This window comes from Artemia franciscana, chromosome 7 (assembly GCF_032884065.1).
Source record: "Artemia franciscana chromosome 7, ASM3288406v1, whole genome shotgun sequence".
Taxonomy (NCBI): Eukaryota; Metazoa; Arthropoda; class Branchiopoda; order Anostraca; family Artemiidae; genus Artemia; species Artemia franciscana.
The window spans coordinates 59,328,841-59,356,613 of NC_088869.1; the positions used below are offsets into that span (position 1 = coordinate 59,328,841).

General features: G+C 34.9%; 1 protein-coding gene across 3 annotated transcripts in view; it reads left to right on the forward strand.

Annotated features, from left to right (window-relative positions):
* The first annotated feature begins 822 nt into the window (after positions 1-822).
* LOC136029543 (neutral alpha-glucosidase AB-like) overlaps positions 823-27,773 on the forward strand; it is a 77,765-nt gene continuing 50,814 nt past the window's right edge. For 2 of the 3 annotated variants that reach the window (XM_065708013.1, XM_065708015.1), the window contains exons 1-4: positions 823-965; positions 18,636-18,872; positions 23,383-23,559; positions 26,935-27,030. In XM_065708013.1, coding sequence (XP_065564085.1) covers positions 862-965; positions 18,636-18,872; positions 23,383-23,559; positions 26,935-27,030 — 614 coding nt within the window. In that variant the 5' untranslated portion in view covers positions 823-861. The remainder of the gene's footprint in view (positions 966-18,635; positions 18,873-23,382; positions 23,560-26,934; positions 27,031-27,773) is intronic. The other variant, XM_065708014.1, reaches the window with a different exon arrangement.

Sequence of the window (27,773 nt, forward strand, 5' to 3'; positions counted from 1 at the left end):
CTGTCCACAGGAATTTACTAAAATTGTAAAATGCGACTGCCTCTTCAAAACAATCTTTTACCTAAAATGAGTTAAAGCCCAACAAAAAAAACTCTTTCAATTATATTTTGCAAAGAGTGGGCTAAAAGTCATGATCAGTGATAAAGAGAATTTTTGAAGCATTTCGAAATTCATTTCTTTCTTTATTCGAACGATCAAGAATCACTTCAGTATCAGAGGCGCCATTTGGGGGGGGGGAGGGGGTCAGGGGTGGGCAAATGCCCGCCCCAGATTTTCCAGGGGGCCCAAGCTTCCACCACAAAGGGCCCTTTTCTGGCCATAATTATTCATTATGTCCAACATAATCCATTCTGTTCAAATGATTTGAACTAACTGCACGCCTATTAGCCAAAGAGCGTAATTACCTGACGACCCTTGGGGTAATTACACTATTTGCTATTAATCATTGTAAACTTTGAAAGTAGGTTAGATTCATAATAAAAGTCTCAATTTCCGTCAAATGCCCCATGCCCACCCCAAGATTTGGCCCAAATGGCGCCTCTGTTCAGTATCATAATTATTTGAAATATCATACATTTTTACTTTATTAGAGACCAGTAGTTGCCTATTCGCCCTTTTCAGGATCTTAAATAGACAACCAAGTTCAAAATTTGTCTGTTATTCATGCACAACCTAAACTTAATCAGGCTTTTTGAGAGAAAAAAAGACCTTCGACAACATTCGGACCGAAAAGGAACTCTAGACGGGATGTCAGCGTTAGGTAAAATTTGCTTCTGGTCTGAGACTAAAATACCAAATGAGAACGCAGACTAATAACGTAACTAGACGTCTAAGTGAAGAAGTCGTTTAAATATCTTCAAGATGCGCTTAAATAGGAATTGTCTGTTCTTTATTTTGTCTTTTTGTTATGTAAAAGGAGTAGATAAAGGCAATTTCAAATCTTGTGAACAAAGCAGTTTTTGCAAGTAATTGATTTTTTCCCTTTTTATCCTTCATAAATTTCATTAGCCATGTTTTAGGTCTACTTTGAATGTCGTTAGCCTAATTTAAGAGTTTACACATCTGTTTATTGGGTTTTGTTAGGGTAAAATTCTAGTTTAATGACTTTTGGCTATCTCGGAAAGGGGTTAGGTTAGGAAAATGAAACTTTCAGGGATGGGTCTAAAGGCTAAAGTTTGTCACAGGAAGGTAATTTGAAGTACCTACCTCCACTTCCTCACCCTCTAGAGGGTCCTGACCTTTGATGACCTCTAAAAATATGTGTGTTATAAAAGTGAAACCTTGTAAAATAGATCTTCTGCTTGAATGAAGAACAACAAAATTGTTTTCAGTTTCACAACTTTGCTCAATCCCAATTAGGCTAATAAGGGTTTAAAGATAGGCCTATGCAAATACATTTCCTAAATTTTGAAAAAAAATTGATATGGCTCAGAATTCCACTCAAATAGCCTAACAGGAATTACATTTTGAGAAATAAAGGCAGAGAAAAAGCTGCTGGTAGCCTAACTGAAAATTAAGGTAAAATGTTGTTTTGTCAAAATTTCAATAGGTATATAGGCAAATTTCAGGGCCCTCTAGAGGGAGAAGGAGTGGAGGTAGGTACTTTGAAATACCTTCCCAGGATATACTTTAGCCTATAGACCCATCCCTGAAAGTTTCTTTTTCCTAACCTAACCCCTTTCCAAGACAGCCAAAAGTCACTAAACTAGAATTTTACCACTACTTTTCTTGGGCTATCTTGGAAAGAGGTTAGGCTAGGAAAATGAAACTTTCAGGAATGGATATACAGACTAAAGTATGGGTAAATTTTTTACAGTTCTTATAATTGTCTTTTCAATAAAGTGAACATACTGCTTGATGCCTTTTTGTATGTTTGTTACAAATATAATAATCACTTCTATTGCAAATTCAATTTTAAGCACTTTTTGAGCTCTTAAAAATGACCAAAATATGGGGTGTAAACTAGGCTTAAAACATTGGTCTTAAACTTTAAAACATTGGTCTTGAATTTACTGTTTTATTACATGTCCATTTCTTTTAATGATATATAATCCACATGCAATTATTTTCCATGCCTAAGTTGGATAAAAAAAAAAATTATTTTGCCATTTTCTTCTTCCTTGATGCCAAATTTTTAATTAAAGCATGTATTTTTGATCATTTTCAATGAAATAATACTACATTTTCTCAGCACCAAAATTATTTATAGTTAAGTTAAGTTAGGTTGGGTTAGGTCAAAAAGTGCTTAAATTTGAATTTGCATTAGAATGGTCCCATGCAATTACCCTGAGGGGCTCTATTCAAAACACTGCACTGGTTAGATAAAACCACACCAATCCTAACATTCTATGAGGAAATCTGTAATCCAAGCCATAGTTCTCAATTCAAATCCCATAATTGTGGCATTTTTGTATCAGTAGAGGTATTGAAACTTTGTTAAATGCCTTACAAAAATCAACATAAACACATCAAAACTTTGGGCTAAGTCAGCCATCATTTGAAAATCATTGATTACTTCCATTAACTGAGTATTACAAGACCTATTTTTCCTAAATCCATGTTGTGGTACATACCAAAAGGTATTTTTTTTTTCAAGATAATTTTGGAACCAATCAACACCTACCTTTTCCATAATTACTTTTCCATACAGGAGGATCTACCACCTTATCTTGCTGGCAAATGCAATTTAAGGTAATTTAAGGATAATCCAAGAAAAATTGAAGCATTTAAAATAGGACTATAATTACTGAAATCTGACCTTAATCCCCCATTATGAAGAGGTTCTATCACTTTTTTTTTTTTTTTTTTTTTTTTTTTTTTTTTTTTTTTCATGCAACAGGGCATTTACTAGGGTTTAAACAAAGATTAAACAGAGAAGCAAGAAGCCAATTCATGCATAACAACATTTGAAATGTCATCAATATCAGGGGTTTTATCACCAGAAATATTCTGAATAATCTTTTCAGCATGTTCAGGTACAAAATCTGAATCATCAAACTGCAACTCATTTTGCAGTAAAGATGCCAAAAAAGTAAAGGTGCTTGCACATGAGCAGCAGGATTTTCAAAGAAGGATTAAAAAGTTTCATTAAAAATAGCTGCCTTTCTCCTATTATCATAAACAGATTTACCAGACACAGGATCCCTGAATTTCTATATGTGACTCTTTTCTTCAAATTAATTAATCAATAAACAAACAGCAGAGAAATTCCTACAGCCTATATAATTTCAGTGGTAAATTTGTCCTTTTGCATATAATTTAGCTTGGAAGAAAGTGATTACATCATATGATGCCTTTTTTATGTTCTTTTGGAATCTAAGCTGATAATAAATTCTAGCAGAAATTTAATTTAGAGCCCTTAATCAAGCCCTAAAATGTAACTTATTACATTTTCTATAGTTTTAAGACTGTAATGCAAAGTTTAAAAATTAGCTAAAAACTCTGTTCAACTATTAAATCCATTACTTTAAAGTAATATATCCCAAAGGCATTGATGCATTCTAAATGCATATAATCTAATTTAATAGGCAATTGAATTTGCAAAAGCCCAAATGTTTTCCTGATTTCTATATTTAAGGGCATGTTTTCTGTGAAGTAATCTGCCATAACAGTAGCAAAGGAGAAAATTGAGAAAAAATAGTTGATTGCCTTCCTTTACAAAAATGGTGAGAAAGAAACTAAATTATACAATGCTTCAATTGAGAAAATAATAAAACTATTGGCCTATAAAATCAATAACCTGTTATTTTGCATAAAGAAAATGATCTAGAATGTTTGTCTACTTTTTCTGTTTGCTATTGTTAGGTTACTACAACATTTATTGCACAGAAAATATATCTGTTTTAGAGACATCTGTAAAACGTTTATCATTTTAGATAAATATTCAAGTTGCTGTGGAGTTACATTGTTATAAAAGAGTGCCTTTGGAATATATTACTTTTGAATAGGCTAATTGACTAATAAATGACTGCCATTTTTCCCATTTTTTAAACTCAGTGTTAGTGATGATCAGTTTTTGTGACAACAATTACTTGTCCCCTGGAAGTGATTATTATATGTGAAAAGCATAAAAACAGGTATTTAATATTGGATGCCCTTTTATTATGCTCTTTCTGTATATAATAATCACTTTCAGTTTCCAATCCCATCACTAAAAAAGAGAGCATCTAGTGAAAAGAAAAGAAGAAAAGGACATTGAAGTCATCATTGACAACAAGTCGAAGTTCCAATGCCATGTTCAGCATGTAGTTGTCTATGCTAATTTTAGTCTTGGTCTTTTTGACCAAGACTGGGAGTTATTCTGCCAGTCTTCTTTGTTGACAACTTGTTGTCAATGATGACCTCAATGTCCTTTTCTTCTTCTCTTTTGACTAGATGTTCTCCTTTTTGTGATTGGATTGTAAATTGAGTTGGTATTGGCTATTCTGTGAATTTTCACAGCTGAAAAGTTTATGATCATCAGCAAAAAAGTATATATTATTATGCACATGGTTGAAATTGCCATTGATGTAAATACAGAAAGGGGTTAGACCTAGTACGCTTCCATGTGCTACTCTGGTCATTAATGTGGCTTCATCTGAGTAGATTAGCTGGCCAACTATCTTAAATAACCAAACATTCTGCTTTGTCATTAGAGAGGAAACTATTAACCAGTGCATTACAGTAAATTAATACCAGAAGCAGATAATTTGAAATACAAGGTCTATTTTGATTGAATTTTATATATATATATATATATATATATATATATATACATATATATATGTTTATGTATATGTATAAATAAGCAAAGAAGCTAGCAATTATTTTCCTATTCTTCCAAATTTCCTTGACTATACGTAAAAAGACCCTGCGTCCTCTTGCTTTTACTTTTACTTTTTTCCTCTTGCTGCATCTTCTGTCTTTCTTCTTGAATTTGCCCAGGTAATTGAAGCTATCCACGTAATATTATTCTTGCACATAGCTCTGATTACTGTAATGTACTAATCTGGTATACCATGCAAAGACAGGACCTTCACTAAAACTTTTCTATCATCAGAATTAAATACCTGCCTATAATCTACAAAATTCAGGAATAAAGGGTTCAGATGACACAGATACTTCTCAATTATTAATCTAACTGAAAAGTTTTTTTTTTTTTCAGAGAGAGAGACACTTTTATTATACATATCATGAATATACAAAAGAACCACATCAGCCACTTTATAAAGTCAAAGACTTGTTAGTAGTGGCTGATGAACATTAAATGAACAACAATACTGACAACATTAACAAAAAAAAATAAGACAAAAAAGTGGGAAAAGAAAATAAAGAAGAGAGAGATAGAGAAAAGAAAAAATATCCCACTTAAAAAATAAGACAATAAGCCATTCTATTTAAACTATTTACTTAGTCTCTTCCCAGAAGGTGGTTCTTCAGTCTACTCTTAAACGTACTAACATTTTCTGATACCCTTATACTCATTGGTAAAGAAATCCATGCTATTGGTCCAGCAAACCTGGGACTAAAACTTGCCCTCTGAGAGCTGCAACACTTGTATACCAAATCATTTGTATTTCTAGTCTTATAATTGTGATACAAAGAATTCCTTGTAAACATTTGACAAAAAATTTCAGGGGACAAACCATAAATACTATGAAATACAAAAATAGCAAGTTGATAATCATGAAGTTGGCTAATCTTAAGAATCGTGAGTTTCTTATAACAATTAACTGTATCATTTTCACCATGGACATAATTTCCTAGTAGTCTAACTTTATTTGTAACTTTATTTCAACTTCATTATACCTTCATTTTGTAAAACCTGAACACATTTAAAATTTGTATAAAATCCATTAGTCCATATCACACAACCATAAGAAAAATAAGGCATGACAGTATAATGATGAAGAGTTAAAAGGGCAGAACAAGGTAACTGATTCTTCAGACGCCAAATCAGACTAAGCCCTCTAGATACCTTAGCTGCCACTTGATCACTACATGCTTTCCAACTCAGATTTTGATCAAGCTGAAAACCAAGGTATCTCAACACAGCTACTTGTTTCAATGGCATATTACAAAGAAATATTTTTCGACCTAAATCAACTGGACTTTCTTTCTGACTTGACTTACTTGACTTAAGTACTGTCTGGCCTTTGTGGCTGTATTGGAGCTTCTTCTCTTCTTAACAAATGATGGATGTGGTGACGGTAGTTTGATCTATCTGGTGCTATACAAAGTAGCTGGGGGAGGCTATTGGCCTGGAAGTTGTCGGTCCATCTCCTACGAGGTCGGCCTCTGGGGCGTGTGCCATGAACCCGTCCTTTGAATGTGATTTTTTGGAGCTGGTTGGTCGACATTCACTGGATATGGCCAAGCCAGCGGAGTTGCTGGTTTCTGACCCAGTCCATGATGGTGCGGGGACAACGGAGTAGTTTTTGGAGGTCTTCATTTGAGACTCGGTCAATGTAGGTGATCCCTGCAATACGTCTAAGGCATTTAGTTTCAAATGCGGAGATTCTTTGCTCATCGTCAGCCTTTATTGACCAAGTTTTGCTTGAGTATAAAGCAATTGGGATTATGAGGGAGTTGAAGAGTCACACCTTCAGAGAAGTTGACAGAGTCTTGTTTTTCCAGAGTGGTAAGAGATTCTTGAAGCTGGTGCCTGCCAGGCCAAGTCTTTGTTTGATCGATCTCGAGCAGTCATTATCAGAAGTTAGGAGGCTCTCTAGGTAGACAAAGGAGTCAACATTTTCTACTGGCTCCCCTTTTATTGTTAGCTGCATGTTTCTTAGAGTAGGGTCTCCAGACACCCGCTTAACCTTGGTTTTGGCTATGTTAGCAACCATCCCAAAGGCCTCGGTTGCCAACACTAGTTTGTTGGTGTCAGCTTGGAGTAGATGCTCTTGACTGTTGAATTTTTGGATATCATCTGCATATGCCAATTTATTGATAAGCTTCCCTCCAATTTCTGCACCATCAACAGTCTCGGCAAATGACAGCGCTGCATTGAGGAAAAGGTAAAGAGGTGGGGTGACAAGAGACAACCTTGAAGAACGCCTGCTAATGTCAGAAACCCTTCTGTCAATCCCTCGGGCGTTTGGACTTGGCTGATGAAATGTGAATACATGTCTCTTGTCAGGATTACTATGTTTTCAGGGACTCCATAGTGTAGCAGGGTGTGCCATAATCCATCTCGCCATATCAAGTCAAAAGCCTGCTTGAAATCAATGAAGAGTAGTAGCAGCTCTTTTGCAAACTCGATATACTTCTCCATCATTTGCCAAATGGAGAAAATCGGGTCTATGGTGGAGTGGTCTTATCAAAAGCCTGCTTGGTATTCCCCTAAGATATGGTTTGTCAGAGATTTCATACAGTCAAGGAGTATTTTTGTAAGAATCTTTGCCTGTTGACTAGTTAAACTTATTGGTCTGTAGTTGTTACAGTCGCCCTTTTCCCCCTTTTTAAAAAGGGGGATGATGGTGGCTTTCGCCCAAGATCTGGGGAAGTGGCCCGTTTCCCAGACACTTGTTATGACTTTGTGATAGATATCGACCAGTTCTTCTGGGCCTGCTTTTAATAGTTCTGACTGAATACCATCCGGGCCTGGGGCTTTATTAATTTTTAGAGATTTTATTGCTGAGAGTACTTCAATTCTTAGTGGGGGAGGGCTTGGGTCTACTGGGTACTGCGGTAGTGGGAAAGATAGTAAGATGTTCGGGTCGAGCGTTATTGTGGGGTTCAGTTTTTCTCTGAAGTGATCCTTCCAACGTTCTCGTCTTGCCTTGGAGTCTGTGATTTGGAGCCCGTGTTTTTCTAACAGTGTAGGAGCGGCTGATGACTTCTTTTTTGACAGTTCATGGACTTTCTTGTACATGAAGTGGCTATTACCTTTTTGAAAGGCTTCTTCACACTCACGACATTTATCATTGACGTAGTGTCGTAGAGCTTGCCGGATTTTCTTTTCTACTAGGCGCTTCAGCCTCTTGTACTCGTCCTTGCTTTGTCAATCTACCTTGTTAGCATGGACGCGCTTCTGCCAACATAGATCAATAATTTCGGGGGTGATCCAGGGTTTATCTGAATGGGTCTGAATTCCCAGGATTTCACTAGCAGTTTCTCTGATAATGGATGCGCTTTCGTCGACCAATCGGTCAATTTCTTCTGCTGTTGGAGCTTCCATGGGTTGGATTCTTGACAACTTACTTGAGAGTGTTGTTCTATACCTGTTCCTTGTTTCTATGTTTTTCAGCAGATCGACACAATATCTTGGTAAGCTTTTCTTAAGCTGTTGGGGCTTCCAAATACACAAACCAAGCTCAGACATGACTAGAACGTGGTCCGAGTTGAAGTCACCACCGGCTATGGAGACTGTATTCAGTACTGATGATTTCCATTGCTTGCCAACAGGTATGTAGTCAATCATGTTTGCAGTGCGGCCGTCAGGGGATCTCCAAATAACTTTCCTTTGTTCTCTATGATGGAACATGGTGTTCATTATGAAAAGTTTGTTATCCTGACAAAATTCAATGAGCATTTCACCCCTGTGGTTTTTGCCGCCCATGCCCGAACTTGCCCATGACGTCTTCAAGTCCATCATTTGAGTGTCCGATAATGGCGTTGAAGTCCCCAATCACGAACAGAACATCTTTCTTCTGAGCCGTGTCAACAGTGTTGGAGTTGGCTGTAGAATTCTTCAGCTTCTTGGTCATTCTGGGACAGCCTGGGGTGTAAACTTGGATTATGGTCATATTGGCAATGGTTCCTTTCAGACAAATAGTGATAATACGTTCAGAGACAGGATGGACGGTGTTCATCTCACTTAGGACTAATTCCCTTTTTCCTGGTTTGGCTAATGTGTGCACGTTTAGCGTTCCTAGTGAGAGATATGTTTTTGGGGTTCGGATAAACGAAGTCTTCTCCGACTGGAGAGTCGTCAGATCGGATAAATGATCGTCAGTTGCCCCGGACGCGGTAACAAAATAATTTTCATTTTCATCATTATCAGCATTATCAACATTATCATCATTATCATCATTTTCATTGTTGCAATTTGCAATTCTTGGTCTCATACCGTCGGTTACCCCGGATGCGGTAGCACGAGTTCTTACTTTCTTATTCACCATTTTCATAATTTGTATTTAAGAGAAGGGGTTTCTTGGCTAATTTGTCGGGGTAGCGGTAAGCCCCTCCTCTCTACCCTTAGCAGAGGCCATTTTCCATGAAGCTGGATCGTCTGCCCTTCACAGTTGCCCCTCTAGGAAGGGATCCTCCCGTTCGGTGGTCTGCGACGCCGAGCAATTTTTCCCATTGCTGGGGGAAGGTGTGTAACCGCCAGGACATGTCCACACGCCAGTAGGCCCTGCATGGTGTACATCAGAGGGGCCTTCCTCCTCCTCCGCCTGTATTTCTGACCCCCAGGCGAGGGTGTCCCACTTTCAATTATGGACCCCCAGGAACTAGGTCCCCCCTTGGTCCGGGCCTTCTGTGAAGGTATCCTACATATTGGTAAAGTGTTCCCCTATCCGCTACCTGGGGACGCGCTGAGTGGCCTGGGGGAGGCCCCCTACTAAGAAAAGACTCAATAGGACTCAAATGTTGTTCTGACTAAACAACATAAAATGAGTTTCAAAACATTCACTGATAAACAGCTAATCCTTGTAAAAATTTAAAAGACAACTTAAAGCTTGATTAATTTTCTCCAAAAGATCATCGGCATTTCTTGCAGCAGCTGACAATACCATGTCATCAGCAAAAGAGTATTAACAACACCAGGAACATAAAACTGTATAGTAACTACATATACAAGATATAACAAAGGACCCAAAACAGAACCTTACAGAACGCCACAATTTACAAAAAATTTATTAGATATAACATCATCAAAACATACACGTATCAACCTCCCTGATCAAATAAGATTCAAATCACTTTAAAATACTACCTGTGACTCCAAGTGACCTTAGCTTATCAATTAAACTTTCAGAATTAACCATGTCAAATGCTTTTTTTAAATCTATAAAAACTGATAAAACCATTTCACCACTTTCCATTGATGCATTCAGAAAATCAAGAAAATGTTGCATAGCATGAACAGTAGAGTGGCCTTTCCTGAATCCAAACTGACTATCACTTAAAAAACCATGTTCCTGTTCCTAAAATCTCACTTTTATTCTCTTAAATTTCATCTATGGAATTTCTTAGTCTAATAAGTGTAACACCTGTGTAATTACTTTACTCACTCTTTTTACCTTTTGTAAAGTGATTCTACACATTTCTCTTTATCACTAATTAAGGCCAATTCCTATCTTTAAATAGTACAAATCAGTATTTTGATTTTAAGAAACATGTCAAGGTTAGGCTAATGCATAATTGCTAGTATGCACACTGTGCAGTAATGAACACTGTGTAAAAATAACCGGGAAGATGGAATTAAAGAGGAAATTATTCAACATGCAACATATTTTTTTGAATGCAGTGTTACTGCTAATGCAAAAAACTAATTTTGGGCAAAGTTGGCACCTGATGATAGTTGTCCCCTGTTGATCAGCACAAAAGCTTCTACAAATAATCTGGAAGATATTCTTGATTGTATTAAAAAATTGGACTCAAAGAAGGTATCAAATCTGATTTATGTTATTAACTCTCCTACGAGGGTTCCCATTCTGCTTGCTTTTGCTTATTCTAGGCTTCCTAAAGTGGTTGAAACTACTCATGGTTTTTACCACTAAGCTAGTGCTTATGAATGCCAAAACCCACAATTCCCAACCTGCATGCTACTATTGTTGTGTTGAACCTCTACTCTCTTAGACCCAATAAAACAAAAAGTTGTGTTAGATCAGGTAAATGGTCATGAATCAGTCACTAGTGTTTGTCCTGTATATTACAAACTGATTATCAATATAGATAAGTCAGTTGCTAAAGATTTAAATTTTTTGGTAACTGCTACAATAACAGTGGCGCCATTTGGAGAGGGTAGATGGGGGCCATGGCCCTCCCCTGATTTCTGGAGGTGCTCAATTTCAACCATGTAATTCTTTGTTTATTTGTCCTTGTTCTACTTTTTTCTCCTATTTTATTGTATTTCTACTGTGAATTATTACTAAATAGCAAATTCAGGATACTCGACAATTATTACATTTCAAGAAAGTATCCTGTTTTTGCTGTTCTCCCTAATTAATTTATGGTCACCCTGTTGGCAGCAGTTTGTAAAGTCCTTTCTGGGCTTGAAGACATTGACATGTCTCCAGTAATTAATTAACCCTGTCAGTTGGCACATTTATGTGCCAACTATAAGTACCGATTTGTGCATGAACCCATATAATAACCCTGCCAACAAGTTTTGACTGACTATCCATCCACCACCATCAGGAATTGCAAATGAAAATTTAGCAGCTCCTATTTCTTGGCATACCCATGGCTTGAATATTTGATAGAACAGGAATCGGTGTTCTGTTTCAATTGCTGACATTTCAGTGGATCTTCATTAAGATCAGGTGAAAGGTATGGAGCTAGAGCATTCATTGACGTACGATTATAAAGTGAAAAGACATTTCTGAACTGATATGGCAGCACAAAAACAGCAACCAACACAAGGCATATACCATTTCTTTGACCCAGTTTAAAGCTATTGAGATGGAGGTGGCCAAATCTGTTGTGTCATGCCTCTCCAGAGAACGCGAAAAGGAAATACTAAAGAATAGACAGTACATAAAAGCTCCACTAAAACGTACTAGCGCCAATCAAGGGAATTTCATAGAGACATTACATCTTTTAACAGAAATCAACCTGGACATGATGAAAAACTCTTGCAAGGCCTATGGCCGTTACATGTCATACAAGTACCAAAACGACTGCATTGAGGTCATAGGAAATGAAATCAAAAGTTCTATCGTGAAAGAAGTTTGAGAAGCAAAATATTTTGCCATTCTTGCTGACAAGACAAAACACCTCTCGAAAAAAGAGCAACTTGCAATCTCAGTGCGCTATGTTCATGACCTGAAAATCAAAGATAGGGCCATAGGTTTCTACCACATGTGCAAGGTTGAGGCTGAGAGTTTGGTCGACTTCATTTACACCAAACTAAAGGGTATCAGCCTTGACTAGTCAAAGTGTGTTGGACAGTGCTATGACAGGGCCAGTGTAATGAGTGGATATTTTTCTGGAGTACAGGCCCGTTTCCAGGAAAAAGCACCACAAGTAGTGTACACACACTGTCATTCCCATAGACTTAACCTTGTCATTGGTGATTTTATGCAGAAAATACAAAGAATTTCATCAGTATTTTCAGTTTTGCAAACAGTTTACAGTTTCGTCTCTAACAGAAATACTTGATACCAGTTGTTTGTCAAAGCCCAGAAAACTGCCAATGTGCATGTGCTAACGCTTGAAAGGACAGTAGTGACACATTAGTCTTACTGGTATAGATCAGTAGCTAAGATCCTTGTTAGAAATGACTGCATACTCGCAGTTATGTCATTAGTTTAAGAATCTTCTGACAGGGAGGCAGCAGCAGAGGCTATGGGCTAGAACCAGCTACAGTTGTTTCCCTTCATATTCAGTTTGCATGTTATTCACGAAGTTTTTGCAGTGATAAACCCTCTTTCTGAATAACTACAGGCAGCAGATCTGGTCATATCAGAAGCTTTCACTTTAATCAGTGCAAAAAAGAACGAAGAGAGAAAAATGCGTGTTGACAAGTATTTTCATGTCCTATACAGCTAGTCTAAAGAGATGGCCATTAATTTTGGATCTGATCTGTCGAAAAAAGTGCTCTCTTCAGCCATACCTGTTAAATCAAAAGGAGTTAAGAAGATATCCGGAAGACTAAGAGACTACTTGATGACAACAACATTTGGAAAGCACAACAACAGAAGACAAAATGTGGAGAGAGTTCTACAAGGTTTTGGACAGAGTGTTGAATGAGTTTGAAGAGTGTTTTTCTATCTAGTTACCAGTGCTAGAAGCCACACGTTGCCTTAACCCCAAATCCGAAGATTTTATGGACTTGGATTTACTTCTTGTGATCATGACATACTTCAATCAGGTGGGAATCAATACTATGCAGCTGAAGTGTCATGCTTTAATAGCTTATGCATTTTTTGCAGCTTCCACAGAAACCGGCAAACGCTTTAGGTGTCTTCAAAAGTCTCGAAAGATTGAAAGAAGCTTATTCTGAGCTTCTTAAGGTCGTCAGGGTAGTCCTCACACTCCTGCTCACAACGTGCTCAAATGAACGTTTTTTCTCTTTGTTGATGTTTGCGAAGGACTAACTCTGGACAACGATGGAAAACAAGTAATTCTCGCATTTGCTGCTTACATTCTTTGAGAAGGCTGCAGTGAAGGAGCTCGATTTTGAGAAGCTTGTCGACGACTTCGCAAAAATGAAGCAAAGGAGATATCCATTGCTGAAGTAACTGGACGCAAGTTTCTGATTTGTACAGTTAATATTCCATTTTGGTACTGTTTTTGGTCCCTAAATAAGCTGCAAAATGCAAACTCCAAAGGTATTACAGTACCTAAAGGTATCTCTGAAAATCTTAAAATTTTTAAGGCTGGATGATGGCACAAAATCGATGTTCAGCCCTCCTAAGGTTTTCTGAAATGGCGCCACTGTACAATAACCGGCTCCTCTGCAAAAGTCCAAGACAAGAAGCTTTACAGACTCTTGAACAGAATTCCAAATGATTTTTGAATTATCTCACCTGAATTCCTGCTCTAGTGTATCTGGTACCTATAGGCTAGAGAAATCAAGTGAAGTAAACCTTAAATTTTCTGAAGCAACATCAATAGCCAAAGCATTCAGATATGGTCTCAAAGTAGGATAAAAAAAACAACAAAGTGTTCATGATTTCAAGGCAATTATTGTTCCAGTGTAACACCAAATGTGTGCAAGGTGCTGGTGCCTAATGTTGCAGACTTACCTTGCAATTTGTGACCTAAGTGTCTAAACTATGGGGGCAATCATGTTTTATATAGCCTCACATACCCTAAATTGAAAGTAATAATAAGTCGCAAGTTGCCAAAAACTTATTAATTTTTGTAAAAGTATCAGTCATGTCTTTTAATTATTATTATTATTTATTGAAAACCCATCTTTGTGCAAAAAAGAAAATGATGGACACTGCAAAGAGTAAAAAAGCAAAATATCACTATGCAACTATGACAACGTAACTATAGTTCAAGAAGTTGGCTCCAAGCATATTTTGAAATCTTGTAGTTGTGTTTTTCTGTAAGTTTAGCAACAATTATTGTAAAATCTGCTATGTGAAGATTGTTGATGAGTTTTGAATTGGGTGTCCAAATTGGATATCTCTGTAGGTATTTTGTAAAACGGAAAAAGTGGAGCAGATTTTCAATTTATCAACATTTGTAAGAATCTTCTGGAATGGTACAATGCAGAGGATGTGGGGGAAAGCAGCAGTGTTGTACAGTGTTGCAAGATAATGGTGATTGAAACAAAGCCTAGTAGAGACTATGGAAGCATAGGCAGCCAATATGCAGTGTTTGATGACTTTTATTAGGAGATGATGAGTGTGAGAAATGTTATTTCCAATGGGAATACCAAGATAAACGATTTGGTCAGATGGGGAGATCTTTGAATTCCCAAGCACAGATTCATGAAGAAATAGGGTCTTTCCAGTAAAAAGCACAACATCAGACTTAATAGCATTAAATTCAAGACCAGATTTTAAATATTCTGCTTGCAGATTTGAAAAGTTTCAGAAATTTTTGTCCAAAGTTTGGCTAATGTTAAAAATGTCATCAGCATAAGTGACTAAGGAGATATTAAGGCTAGAGAGAATGCAAGACATCTCATACTGGTCTTCATCTTCAAGGACAAAATTATTGAAATAACAAGATGAGGCAATTGCACCTTGTCTTGCTCCTCTCCTAACTGGTATAGTTCTGTCCAGTGGCCCTACCATTTCATTTTGCTTAAGAGGGATTTTAAGACGAGCTCGTAGCTTAGCAGACATATCCCTTTGAGATCTAATTATAGCTTGATTTACTCCTCTTTTAACAGCCCTTAAAAGTATAAGGGATCAGGGAGTCAAAGGCATGGCGAACATCATGACTCGCTAAGGCAAGTGAATTACCTTTACAAGAAGCATCAATCAGAGCATTAGCAACAACGGCAAGGGCACCTATACATTCAATACTGTGTTGAAAGCCAAATTGATGTGGAGGCATGCAGCATTTTTCTTCAAGCTCTTTTATAAGCAGTAGTTCATAAAGCTTGTGTGTTCAAGCTGGGGGTCGGGTGGAGAGAATTCAGTCTCATTGAAAGAACACCACTCAGTTTGAGGAACATCAGCAATGCAAAGGAGGTTTTGGGGATCCTTGGATGGAGTGTTGACCAAAGAAAATGAGAGTTTTCTTTGATTTTTTTGTAGTGAAAATTCTGTTTGTTTTTTTGTTTGTTTTTTGTGGTTTTAAAGCTCCTTGGCAGACTATTTCTTTGTTGCAATGTGGATGGAATTGCAACAAAGAAATAATATTATTGGGATAAAAAAGAAGGACCTGACCATCAATGAACTGTACAGTAAATTTGACATTGTATGCTTTAAGGGAATATCTTTTGACAGAAACAAGGGTTAATTTCATGTGCTCCAGTGTATTCATATAAAGCCTTTTGAAGATTGATGGAAAGTAAATTTAGCCAGACATTAGGCTTTCCAAGAATCTTCCCATTGGAGCCAGTAAGAAAAATAATGTAATGGGGAGCGGAAGCTGATTTGAGGTTTTCAACATGACTTGGTTCAGTAAGATGTTGGATTTTTTTCTTTACTAAACATAGAAAACAATTTTTTTCTACTAAAAATCAAGAGCAACATTAAAACTTAAAACAAACAGAAATTATTACATATATAACTGGGTTGGCCCCTCCTCAATACCTTGTATTTGATTCTAAAGTTTGACTGTCCTTTCAGGGTGCTTTCCAATATTTTTGGTCACTAACTCTGGAATACTGTCTCTCTGTAAATTTTATAATTCAGACTTGAATTCAGACTTGAATGGATCCAATGGTGGATCCAGGGGGCACCCCCCCCCCCTGACGTAGTGGTGGAATTATGGTTGGGACCGCTTGCTCTGGTTTGGGTTAATTTTTCGTAATTAGTTTTAATAGCTGATTGTTTAATTGTTAAGACTGTTTCTTTTTGTAAATAAGTTTGAAACTAGGTTTTAGTTACTTTATGTGGTCTCTGTTATATTTTACTAATGATGTATATCGGCAAAAAGTATTTAATTAAATTTAGGTTTATCAAGGGAATCTGTCTGCATTACCACAAACGCCAACTGGGAGGCAAAAATCTTCATTTTGTAATAATAAGGAGGGGAAATTTAAAATCCTAACCTCTTTAGGCTGTCGAAATGATATTTCAAGATTGTTCTGTCACAACAGGATGGAAAAGCAAAATATTCACTTCTTTTTACTGTCAAAAACTTGTTTTCGAGTCTTGCTATGGCACTGAGGTGAATAAATTAATATCATTACCTTTTTTTTGGCTTTCTGTTTTGTTTTTTTTGTTTCTGTTTTTTTTTTTGGCTTGCTTTTTTGCAAAGCAGTATGGCTTTTCAACATCGTTGTTTTTAAGATTCGTATAATAGAAAGTAAATGTACGAGAAGTACAAAAATTATTATAAGTTTTGTATTTTGGTGAGCAAATGATGGCCACTTTACTGCCTTTTTTAATCTAATTAAAACTCATTATTATATGACATATCATCTCCTCTGTTCATCCTAAAACATTAAAATAAAGGCTAAACTCTTTAGAACTCTAATAAAGGTTTTTATAAGTATATACTTAAAACTAGTACATTAGTCGATAAACTCCTTCAAAGGCTGGAGTAATCATTTGAGAAGGATAGGTTTTCGAAAAATTGTTTATAAAAGAAGGCAAATAATTATTTGTTTATTTTATATCTAGCTTTCTTAGATGGATTTACTTATAAAATTTTGGTAAAAAGTGGAAGTTCACACAACTTGAGTTAACCACAGAAATGGAATGCAACTACAATATTACTTCAGAATTTCTCACCTTCTCAACACCAACCAGTCACAAATATTGTTATGTTTTTGTATAGAGATAGCATATATTTGTCCATAAAAATTGTCTAAATTGCTATATATACCACTGAGGATTTGTATACTTCAATCATATTTCCACAACTAGCTACTTATAAATCAAAATTTTTACATTCTCTTACCTAATGCTAAATCTGAGCTAAATTTCAAATTTTCATTTTTGTGCTCAACAGACATATCAAGATTTAAACTTTGAATTGAATATATCAAAATCTCAAGATTAAAAAAAAATAATTAGAAATCTGGCAAAGCTTGAAACCCTGAGAATTTAAATCACCAATCTATACCTATTAAATACAAAAATAACAAACACATAATTATTTTTTTAAGGACTAATTCGTCTCGTATACTTAGTTTAAAGCACATACCTACATGCATCTATATTAGAATTAATATATTTCTGACGATTTTGGTATTTATTCGAATATTTTAGAATGAATAGAAGTGGAAATACTAACGAAGAGCTCTAAACTGACAGGACTAGACATTGTAAATATACGTTAGAATATTGAGATTGACATTGCCCATGTAATAAATAGACATGGTGGTTGTGGAAGTACATAAATAGACTGTTTTTTTATAAAATTGCGAATTCTGTAACTTAAATGAAACATACAGAACTTTAAAGTGGAAATATACGCTACTTTGTTATGAAAAGTAAAATTTTGATTAGTTAATTTTTGAGATTTTGTCAAAGTTGACGTTATTTATTAAAACACTATTTTTAAAATAAAAGAGTTATTAGTTGATGCTTTATTGCCTATACTTGAGACTCTTTTTTTTTATTTCTTCTATGCATTTCTATCTCTTCGTTCTGTCTTTCTTGTTATAACCCTAAAAGAACTAGTACTTAATGTATAATATATATTTTGCAAATATACAAGTCATATCTTTATCTTCATTTCCTACTCTTCATTACTATCATAGTTACTAAGCGATGCAATGAAGCTAAGCGACATGCTAAATGGTTAACCTGTACATATTGTCACAAAGAGTGCATGACCCCAAAAGATGGTTTAAGACCAATCTTTTCCCGACAATAAAAAGCAATCTCACTCTCTATATCGGTCAGAAATACAATGGCAAAAAAATATGCAGAAAATATATCATTTCTTTATAGATGGTGAACAGCTTTTTATTTTATTTTGTATGGCGGTGGTTTTTATAACTTACTATTTTTTGTATCAATATACACCATTTTAATTTCAAAAGATTTATTAGAACTTTAAACCTCACCAGATTTTAGATTAAATTTACGACCATTTCCACTACCTACTTACGACACGATTGTCGATGCTCCCTTTAAATTGCAGGTATTTCTTTGTTCACAAGTTTGTCGAAGTAACATGTTATGCGCCCCCCTCCCTCCCTCAAGAATATTCTGGATCTTCTCCTGCATCTTCATCAAGACAATCGTTGGGGTTAAACGTTGCAAATGGATAAGGAAATCTGTCCCTTCTTTTGCTTTATCCTGATAAGTTTAGAGCAGATCCAAAAACTTGCCGAACCTATGCACTAATTTTTTAAGATTAATGGAAATTTATATATTTATATTTTGTTCTTATAGGAGACATAGAGCAACAAGAGAAACTCCATCAGCATATATAGCAGATTTAAAGTCTCTATCCTTGCATAAAGAGCGAGCTTTTATAGATGTAATTAATGTTGAAGCAAATATACCCCTCACATTAGAGATAATTGCATTACACAACTATGCATTCAGAATAAAGATTCAAGAAAAAAATGGTCTTCGGAAGCGATACCAAGTTGAAAATGCCCTTGTTCGTGAGCCCGAGACAGCACCGTAAGTAGAAACAATTACGTATTCTTCTTGTTTTCAACTACTTTTAATTTTCAGCTACCCAATGTAACAACCCACACCTCTAAATTTTTTTTCAATTAACAGAGAGAGAGAGAGAGAGGAGAGAGGAGAGAGAGAGAGAGAGAGAGAGAGAGAGAGAGAGAGAGAGAGAGAGAGAGAGAGAGAGAGAGAGATATATATATATATATATATATATATATATATATATATATATATATATATATATATATATATATATATATATATATTTAAAAACTATCGTAGCATAGCTAAATTCAGTTTTTTCACAAAAATCATACATTTAAACAAAAATCACACACTACGACTCAGCATTAAAAATGGATGTGAAGAAAGGCACAAATGAGTTGGAGTAACGATTAGTTCGTACTTTAGGGGGTACAAGTTTATTTTGTAACCGAGTTCGGCTATTGGGAGGGGCTGGGTCGGGGTAGTATTGATCGGTGGCTCTTATTGGCGAGGACGGATTTTCCAAATTGCTGAATAAGGTCTTCAAGCCGGGCTTTAAGTGGAGATAAATTTAATTTAGTGAGGGCTTGATCATAGGGTATGTCATGGTTTCGGAGTATAATCCTTGTAGCTCTTTTCTGGACGGACTATGTCGCTTAATAGGTACGCTGTGCTGATAGGAGATGGACCCCACACCGGGCACGCGTACTCAAGCAACGGGCGAACATAACACATGTAGGCATGGAGAAGACTTTCAGTATCACACCCAAAACGCCTCATTTTGGTAAGTGCCTGAAGGCTTGCATTAGCCTTGTGGACAGTTAAATTAATATGGGCACTGAAAGGGAAAGTCACTAGTGAAAGTTACTCCTAAGATTTTTATTTCGTTCACAATCGGGAAAGGGCAACAGGTATGATTAATTACCCACTTCGCTTTTTATTTTTATTTTTTTATATGAGGGGATTTTTATTTTTATCACTTTTTATTTTTTTATTTTTTTACTAAAATGTATATGTTGCTTTGAAAACATTACTTTTTGAGAAGATTAAAGCTTTTTAGATACACCAAGTTCAAAAAGAACCACAAGTATCTCTCTCAGTGAACGTTCAGAGGCTGTGTACCTTTTAAACACCTTCTGCATCATAAGAAGCTATTCTGTCTTACCTTATCACTGGCATTATCATGATTATGATGACTGCGCTCAGTGGGATAGAGCAAAGGGACTCTTTGGAAAATTTAATTTAAAAAAAACAAGTTTTTTGAACTGAAAATAAGGAGCAACATTAAAACTTATAACGATAAGAAATTTTTAGGTATATGAGGGGAGTTTTATTTCTATCACTTTTTATTTATTTTTTTTACTAAAATGTATATGTTGCTTTGAAAATATTACTTTTTGAGAAGATTATTGGTTTTTAGATACACCAAGTCAAAAAAGAACCACAAATGTCTCTCTCAGTGAACGTTCGGAGGCTGTGTACCTTTTAAACACCTTCTGCATCATAAGAAGTTATTCTGTCTGATTCCAAGCAGTTGGTAGCAGCAATAAGATCAGTGGTTCGTGAAACCACATCAGCTTTTTTTTATTAATCTGTCCCTCGTAACTTAACCCTTGTAATAGAATTTTGTAAAATTGACTCTTGACAGTTAAGTCTCGAAGGAAGTTTTTGCTGGGTACTTCCAAAAGCATAAAAAGATCAAGAAACCAATAAGAGTTCCAATTGGGTTAGGTCCTTTAATTAGACAGTGAACAATATATACAAAAGCTCTAGATATTTCGATGAAATAGTCCGTTATTACCATAAATTTAAAAACTAAAGTATTCAAATTAAAATGAAATATGTTTATATAGAACAAAATAATAATTTCCGGATCACAGTAAGTTTTTGGTCCATTGACTTAGGTTTATTAACTGTCACGAGTTCTTTAATATTTCTTAAATTTAAGTTGAATTTTTAATGAAAGTGGCACAATCTTCTTATCATCTAATTGCAAACGAAATAACTGTCTTGTTTTCTTCTAATGAAGTGCCAAAAGATCAAGAAGGTTCATAGGCAATTTAAGAAATAGCTGCACAAGAATGGAGTAATGCAAAGCACCAACACCTCAGTAAAGAATAAGTTAATCGCCTATGAATTGTTTATGACCCTTAATGGAATTTAGATTATAAAAGCTATGGCTCTATTCTAGGTTGTAAACCGTAGTACCTTTACTTTAACTAAGCTATAGAAATTACTTAAAGTGACCTCCTTTGGGAACGTTTGTGAAGTGACCACTGCCTTATTAGGCGTGTAAGGGTATAATCTTCATGGATTTCAATTCATTGCTCTTTCAGTATAATTTAGTCTAATGATATTTTCTGTATTTTTTAGACCGATGTTAATAGCAATGATGATAATGATGCATAGTTGTTTCAGCAAAGATACTCGTTAACTATCTTTAGAAAAAGTTACTAAAAAATAAATTCAAAGATACTTTTCTGTTGTTCCAGCTACTATGAGAACTCAGCTAGAACAAAAAGGTTACTTCAACATTGATCAGTCCTTGATGAGCTGATAAAAGTATTTGACATCAGTTTTTTTTTTGTACGAAATCTCCTAAGGCGACGCGCTATTTTAAAGACATGGAGGGGTTGACAGCTCTATGGTTGCCTTGCAATTAAAATAAAATTAAAACAAGAGAGGGACTTGTAAGTGAAAATAGATTGTTATACCTTAATTATCTAATTATTAATTATCTTTACAGTGAAAGGTTGACATCTGTTGCTAGTTGACATACCTGTTGTATTTCCAATGTGTTTGGGGGTAAAATGAATTCTGTATCGTGCCCGCTACAGTAAGACGTGCAAGTAAAAGATTGGTTGTTAGAGCACGGTCATCTTCTTTGTTATGGGGCTGGTAACTTCGGACTATTAGTTTAGCTAAACATTTGATCAAAAGAATTGAGGAAACACAACTCAGAGACAAGGGGTGGAGCTTGAATTGAGAATTAAGAAGAATTGGACAAACATAATTCAGAGAAAAGTAAGCGAGTTGTAAATACAAATTGGTTGTTAGACCACGGTCGCATTTAGAGATGATGGGCTATGTACTTCTTCTGACATAACTTTCTTCATAACTTTCAAAAAACCTGTGGTTCGGAACAGGCACAGTCACCTGAATCAGTATCTGAAGAGAGAGATTTGCCAGCAGATCCTGTTCAAAATGGTCTTAATGACTGTGAAAGTGACTGAATGTTCTGCTATTATGATCCAACTGTTACAAATCCCTTTTTACTTTTATTCGGTGCTTTAATAAATAAATGAAAAATGAGATGGATATGATTTGAAAATGTGGCAAATATGCAAGGCTGTCAGTTTAACACTTCTTAGGTTTAAAAGTAAAAAATAATGGTAATGTGATATTACTCCCAAATAATGGTAATTTTTTTTTACAAAATGGATGTCTGAAATAAGGCACTATCCAAGTGCTGAGGTATTACCCTAGGCACAAGATTACTAAATGGACAAAACTAGACTGTTAATTAAATTGATGAAACTCTAGATGAAAGGGTATTGCCTTTTTTAAGCGCAGAAAAACCTGAATCATTAAAAACTTAAAGTAACGCTTAAAAAGAAATGCTCAACTGGTCTTGTAGCTACAGGGCAACTTTAAAGCACCAATTTTATCCTATACTTCCTAGGGATTGCCGTATTTGCCAATTTCACCGTATTTTACCTTATTTTACCTATTCTACTTACCGAGTTTTTAATGTACGGTAATTTTTCAACACTAAGACAGAACAATAATTTTTCTACATAATTATGTGTTTCCGATATATCTAGGGGGAAAAATTCGTCTCCATGTGGCTATGCAGCGATTATAACTAAAATACATTTATTTACCCTCTCCTAGCGGTTATTCCTTGCCAACAAAGGATGGCTGCAATACTTAACGATGCCTAGGCAATGTAAGTCTAGTTCTTTGTGTATTTGGCAGGATAATTATTATAGACTACAAGACTAGAAATGTCTCTAGTTGCTTCTAATGTGCACAAACTTCAGCCATTTGAAAATCTGCTTGAGGCAAAAATGAAAACATGCTTCCCTAAATTTATTCCTGTTAAATAATTTTTTACTTGCTTCTTTTTATGCATAATTTTTACTTCCCCTTTTATGCATATTTTAAGCTAAAGCATGCAGGGGGAGAGGATTGGAACCATAAAAAGCAATCTGTTATAGATTACAAACCTGATATTCTTTCGCAAGTTCCTTGTGCTTTTACTCCCATGTCACTAGCGAAGGTTTCGTAAGATGTTTGATGCTAAGAAAAACCAGTTGTTTAAACTTCTTTATTTAAAATGCTTGATTACTAATTATTATCTCTAAACTTGCTAATTCTATGGTGGCTGTTTACCTATTCGTGTACTCTGATGTCTTTCTATATTATATGGTATTTATTGGGGTAATATGTGCAAGAAGAGGGGATAGGAGGTTTGTGGACCAACCTTTGACAATAACGAATTTCTGTATATCTAATTTTTCAGTATCATATTGCTTGAAAAGAAAGACGACCACATAGTTCTTGGACTAGACGCTGTAAACCGTATGGTTATTCAAGGGAACCCATTCCGTCTCGATTTGTTCAACAAAAATGGCCATGTTATCACAATGAACGGAAGAGGCATGTTTAAATTTGAACATTACAGAACACGAAAAACACTGTGAGTTTCGTTTTCTCCATTGTTTATTTTATTTTACTAATAGGAAACAGGAAATGTAGAATATTGAGCTGGGGGCTCCTTGAAACTACTATATGCCCTATCCCCTCGAAAAATTATTATGTAGCAGATAAAGATGCACTTTTCTCTACTTCCATTGATATTCAGCTTAAAAAATTTTCTTTTTTTTTTAGGTTCGGGCCACTGATGAGCCAATAAATACTACTTTTGTAAAATTCTAAAGGCTCTTACTATATAAGCAGTGTATTAAGTTATAGCTTTAGATGTTTTTAACGAAATTTTAAAACTTTATACCCCAAAATGAAAGAAAGTACCAGCAATTGAGTGTTACTATTTAGAACAGTTTAAAAGCTATTTTAAAAACCTGAAATATTTTTTGAATTTAATTTTGTCAATTTCATACTAAAATGAGTTCCAACAATTTTCGATCATATGTATTATACATTATAATCAAACCAAACTGTATCTTCATTTTTTATTTTTTTTTTTTTTTATTGTTGATTGATTATGCAACTAGAGCATTAATAATTTAAGCCTGAGCTTTCGTGGACAAAGAAAATTCTTCTGTAACTAAAAGAAAAAAAAATCAAAATACAGAAAAAACAAGGTCTGTAAATTATAACTTGGAAAAAAAAATACAACACAAGTCAAGTCATATCAACTCTTGAGAAGTACCTAGGTATTGAGAAGTACCTTTCAAACAGTTCGTGGTAACGAACTGTAGAAAGGAGCGACCCCGGCTCAATAGTAACATAAAATCTAAAAAATGGAATTCTGTCACCAATAGTTACATCAAAAGAATCGTATTTTATATTAATTCTAAATATGTAAGTTTCATCAAGTGTGGTTTTACCCATCAAAGTTATGAGCCTGAGAAAATGCGCCTCATTTTAGAAAACAGGGGGAAACACTCCCTAAAAGTCGCAGAATTTAGCGAAATTCACACCATCAGATTCAGCGGATCGGAGAACCCTGCTGTTGAAGTTTCAAGCTCCTATCTTCAAAAATGTGGAATTTTGTATTTTGTCCCAGAATTTAGATCATAGATGCGTGTTTATTTGTTTTTTTCTGTGTGTTTTTTTTTCCAGGGGTGATAGTATCGACCCAGTGGTCCCAAAATGTTGCGAGAAGGCTCGTTCTAACGAAAATTAAAAGTTGTAGTGCCCTTTTTAAGTGACCAAAACAATTGGACGCTCTCACGCTCTTTTTTTCCCAAAGTCACTGGATCAAAATTTTGAGATGGCCATTTTGTTCAGAATTGTCGAAAAACCTAATAATTATGTCTTTCGAGACGACTTAATCCCCCACGGTCTCCTGGGGAGGGGCTGTAAGTTACAAGCTTTGACCATTGTTTACATATAGTAATGGTTATTGGGACGTATACAGATGTTTTCAGGGGGAATTTTTCACGTTAAAGGGGGTCGGGGGGAGACGGTAACGTGGGAGGATCTTTCTATGGAGGAATTTATCATGGGCGCAGGATTTTCTAGCATTATTTAAAAAAAAAAACAATGAGAAAATAAATAAGAAGAAAGTTTTTACAGCTGGAAGTAAGGAGCAGCGTTAGAACCTAGAACGAGCAAAAATTATTACGTATAAAAAGGGGTTCGTCTCCTCCACAATGCCTCACTCTTTACGCTAAAGTATTTTTAGTAATTTTAACTATTTATTCTACGGCCTTTGTGATTCAGGGGTCTCAATTTTTAAAGAATTGGAACTAAATTCAAGCTTTAGTATAAAGAGCAAGGTATTTAAGAGGGAGAGAACCCCCTTATATACGTAATAAAAATATATAAATATAGAAGTTCGTTACGTAAGTTGATTCGTAAGTTACGTATATTTATTACTAATATAAACGTTCATAAAAAAATAAAAAGTTCTAGTTGCCTTTTTAAGTAACCACAAATTAGAGTGCGACTAGGGCTCCTCCCCCACTCCTTTTTTTGTCAAAATCGTCCGATCAAAACTATGAGAAAGCCATTTAGCTAAAAAAAAAATTTATATGCAAATTTCGTTTTAATTATTTACGAAAAATTGAGCTAAGAAAAAACGGGTTTAATTTCGACAAAGCAGTGAACAAAAATAAAATATAAAAACTAAACTTTAACTAAAAAAAAAATACAAATACTCCGAATATTTCGGCCCCATGTCCGGGAGCCTTTCTTAACGGAAAAAAAAATTTACAACCGACAATTTAAGACTTTTTTAAGACATCACAAAAAAAAACACGACAATTAAAACACAGCAAAAAAAATATATATATATATAAATAATAAAATAAATAATGCTGAGTTTGTTATTTATTTTATTATTTATATATATATATATATATATATATATATATATATATATATATATATATATATATTATGTATAAAATAAATAATGTTGAGTTTCTTATTTATTTTATTATTTATATATATACGTATATTTATATATATATATATATATATATATATATATATATATATATATATATATATATATATATATATATATATATATATATATATGTATATATTATGTGTATGTGTTTTAGTTGTCGTCGTTTTTTTGTGATGTCTTTAAAAAGTCTTAAATTGTTGGTTGTAATTTTTTTTTTTCGTTGAGAAAGGCTCTCGGACGTAGGGCCGAAATATTCGGAGTATTTTTATTTTCTTTTCTTGTTAAAATGTAGTTTTTAGATTTTATTTTTGTTCACTGCTTTGTCGCAATTAAACCCGTTTTTTCTTTGCTCAATTTTTCGTAAATGGAAAAGCAGTTTGGTCTAGAAATTATTTAAATTTTAATTATTAATATGCGGTGAGCCAAAATCAAAACATGCATTAATTAAAAGACGTTCAGAAATTAAATAAAAAAAACAAGTTTTTTAACTGCCAGTAAGGAGCGACATTAAAACTTAAAACGAACAGAAATTAATCCATATATGAAAGAAATTGTCCCCTCCTCAACTCCTCGCTCTTTTCTCTAAAGTTTTTTATTGTTTTAAAAAGTAAAGGTGTGAGAAAGAGTCAAACTTTATTGTTAAGAGCGAGGCGTTGAGGAGGGGACAACCCCTTTCATATACGGAACAATTTCTGGTCGTTTTAAGTTTTAATGTCGCTTCTTACTAGCAGTTAAAAAACTTGTTTTTTTATTTAATTAATTAGGATAAAGGTCCAGAAAGAGGTTTATATTTTTCAGAGCTAGTTCCAACATGTAAATGTTCATAAACACTAAGAAAAAGATCTGTTGACTGAGGGAAAAAAGCTTCTTCAGTTTTTTTTTAATCATGTGAACTTTTGCATAGTCTACATTTGCCCTGTTTTTTTTTTATCTCGCTACTAAAGAGGATGTGATGGGGTTTATTTTTGACAGGTTAGGGAAAGCTATAAGCAAGGTGGCGGAGGTTGTAGGCAGCTCGGGCTCCCTTACTCACCGTTTGGCTTCATGGATAGGAAACTTACTTTCGAGGTACGATGTCTTAATGACTTATTAACCCTTTGAGTCCTTGTGTGCTTTTTTTTGCCCTTTTAAAGCTTTCAAATAGTTATGGTAGTATATGTAATGTTTGCCGTGTGTCTATGTGGAATAACACCCAGATAAAATTCTAAAAATATTCCTTCTTCAGAGAAAAAATTTGGTTCTCTTTTTCGACCCTTTTTTAGACCAATATTGAGCATTAAAAGTAGGCACATATGAAGAATATTTTCTTTGGGAGGGGGAGTCAAATTTTCTGTAAAAAAAAATGCCAAGGAGCAAATTATATTGAAAATCCAAGATAGTGTATGTGAAATCGTAAGCATCCTTGGATTTTTAAGACCGGATGGTTTGGGTTTAAAACCTTCCTCCCTCTACATACGTGCCTGGTTCGCAACTTAAATATTTTAATTTTAAAAAACTCAAAAATTTTGAAAATAACAAAAGATAAGTTTTTGAAATATATTGTAATTTGTCTACTATATTTAGAATGGAGTCGAGGAAGCTTTTCTTCAAAGAACGATGAAAAATTGCTATAATTTAATGTTAATTCTTTTTGGGAGGGCAACTTTTACTAAAAACGAAATAAATTAATCAGTCAAAGGAATGAGTATCTACGAATTAAGACTTGGCTATTATGCAAGAACATTCCTGAAGCTATAAAAATTCCTCAAGGGTGTATCCCCCATTGACTTGTCTTGTGTTCACAGGTTTTCATGGCAAACATAGCGGGTACC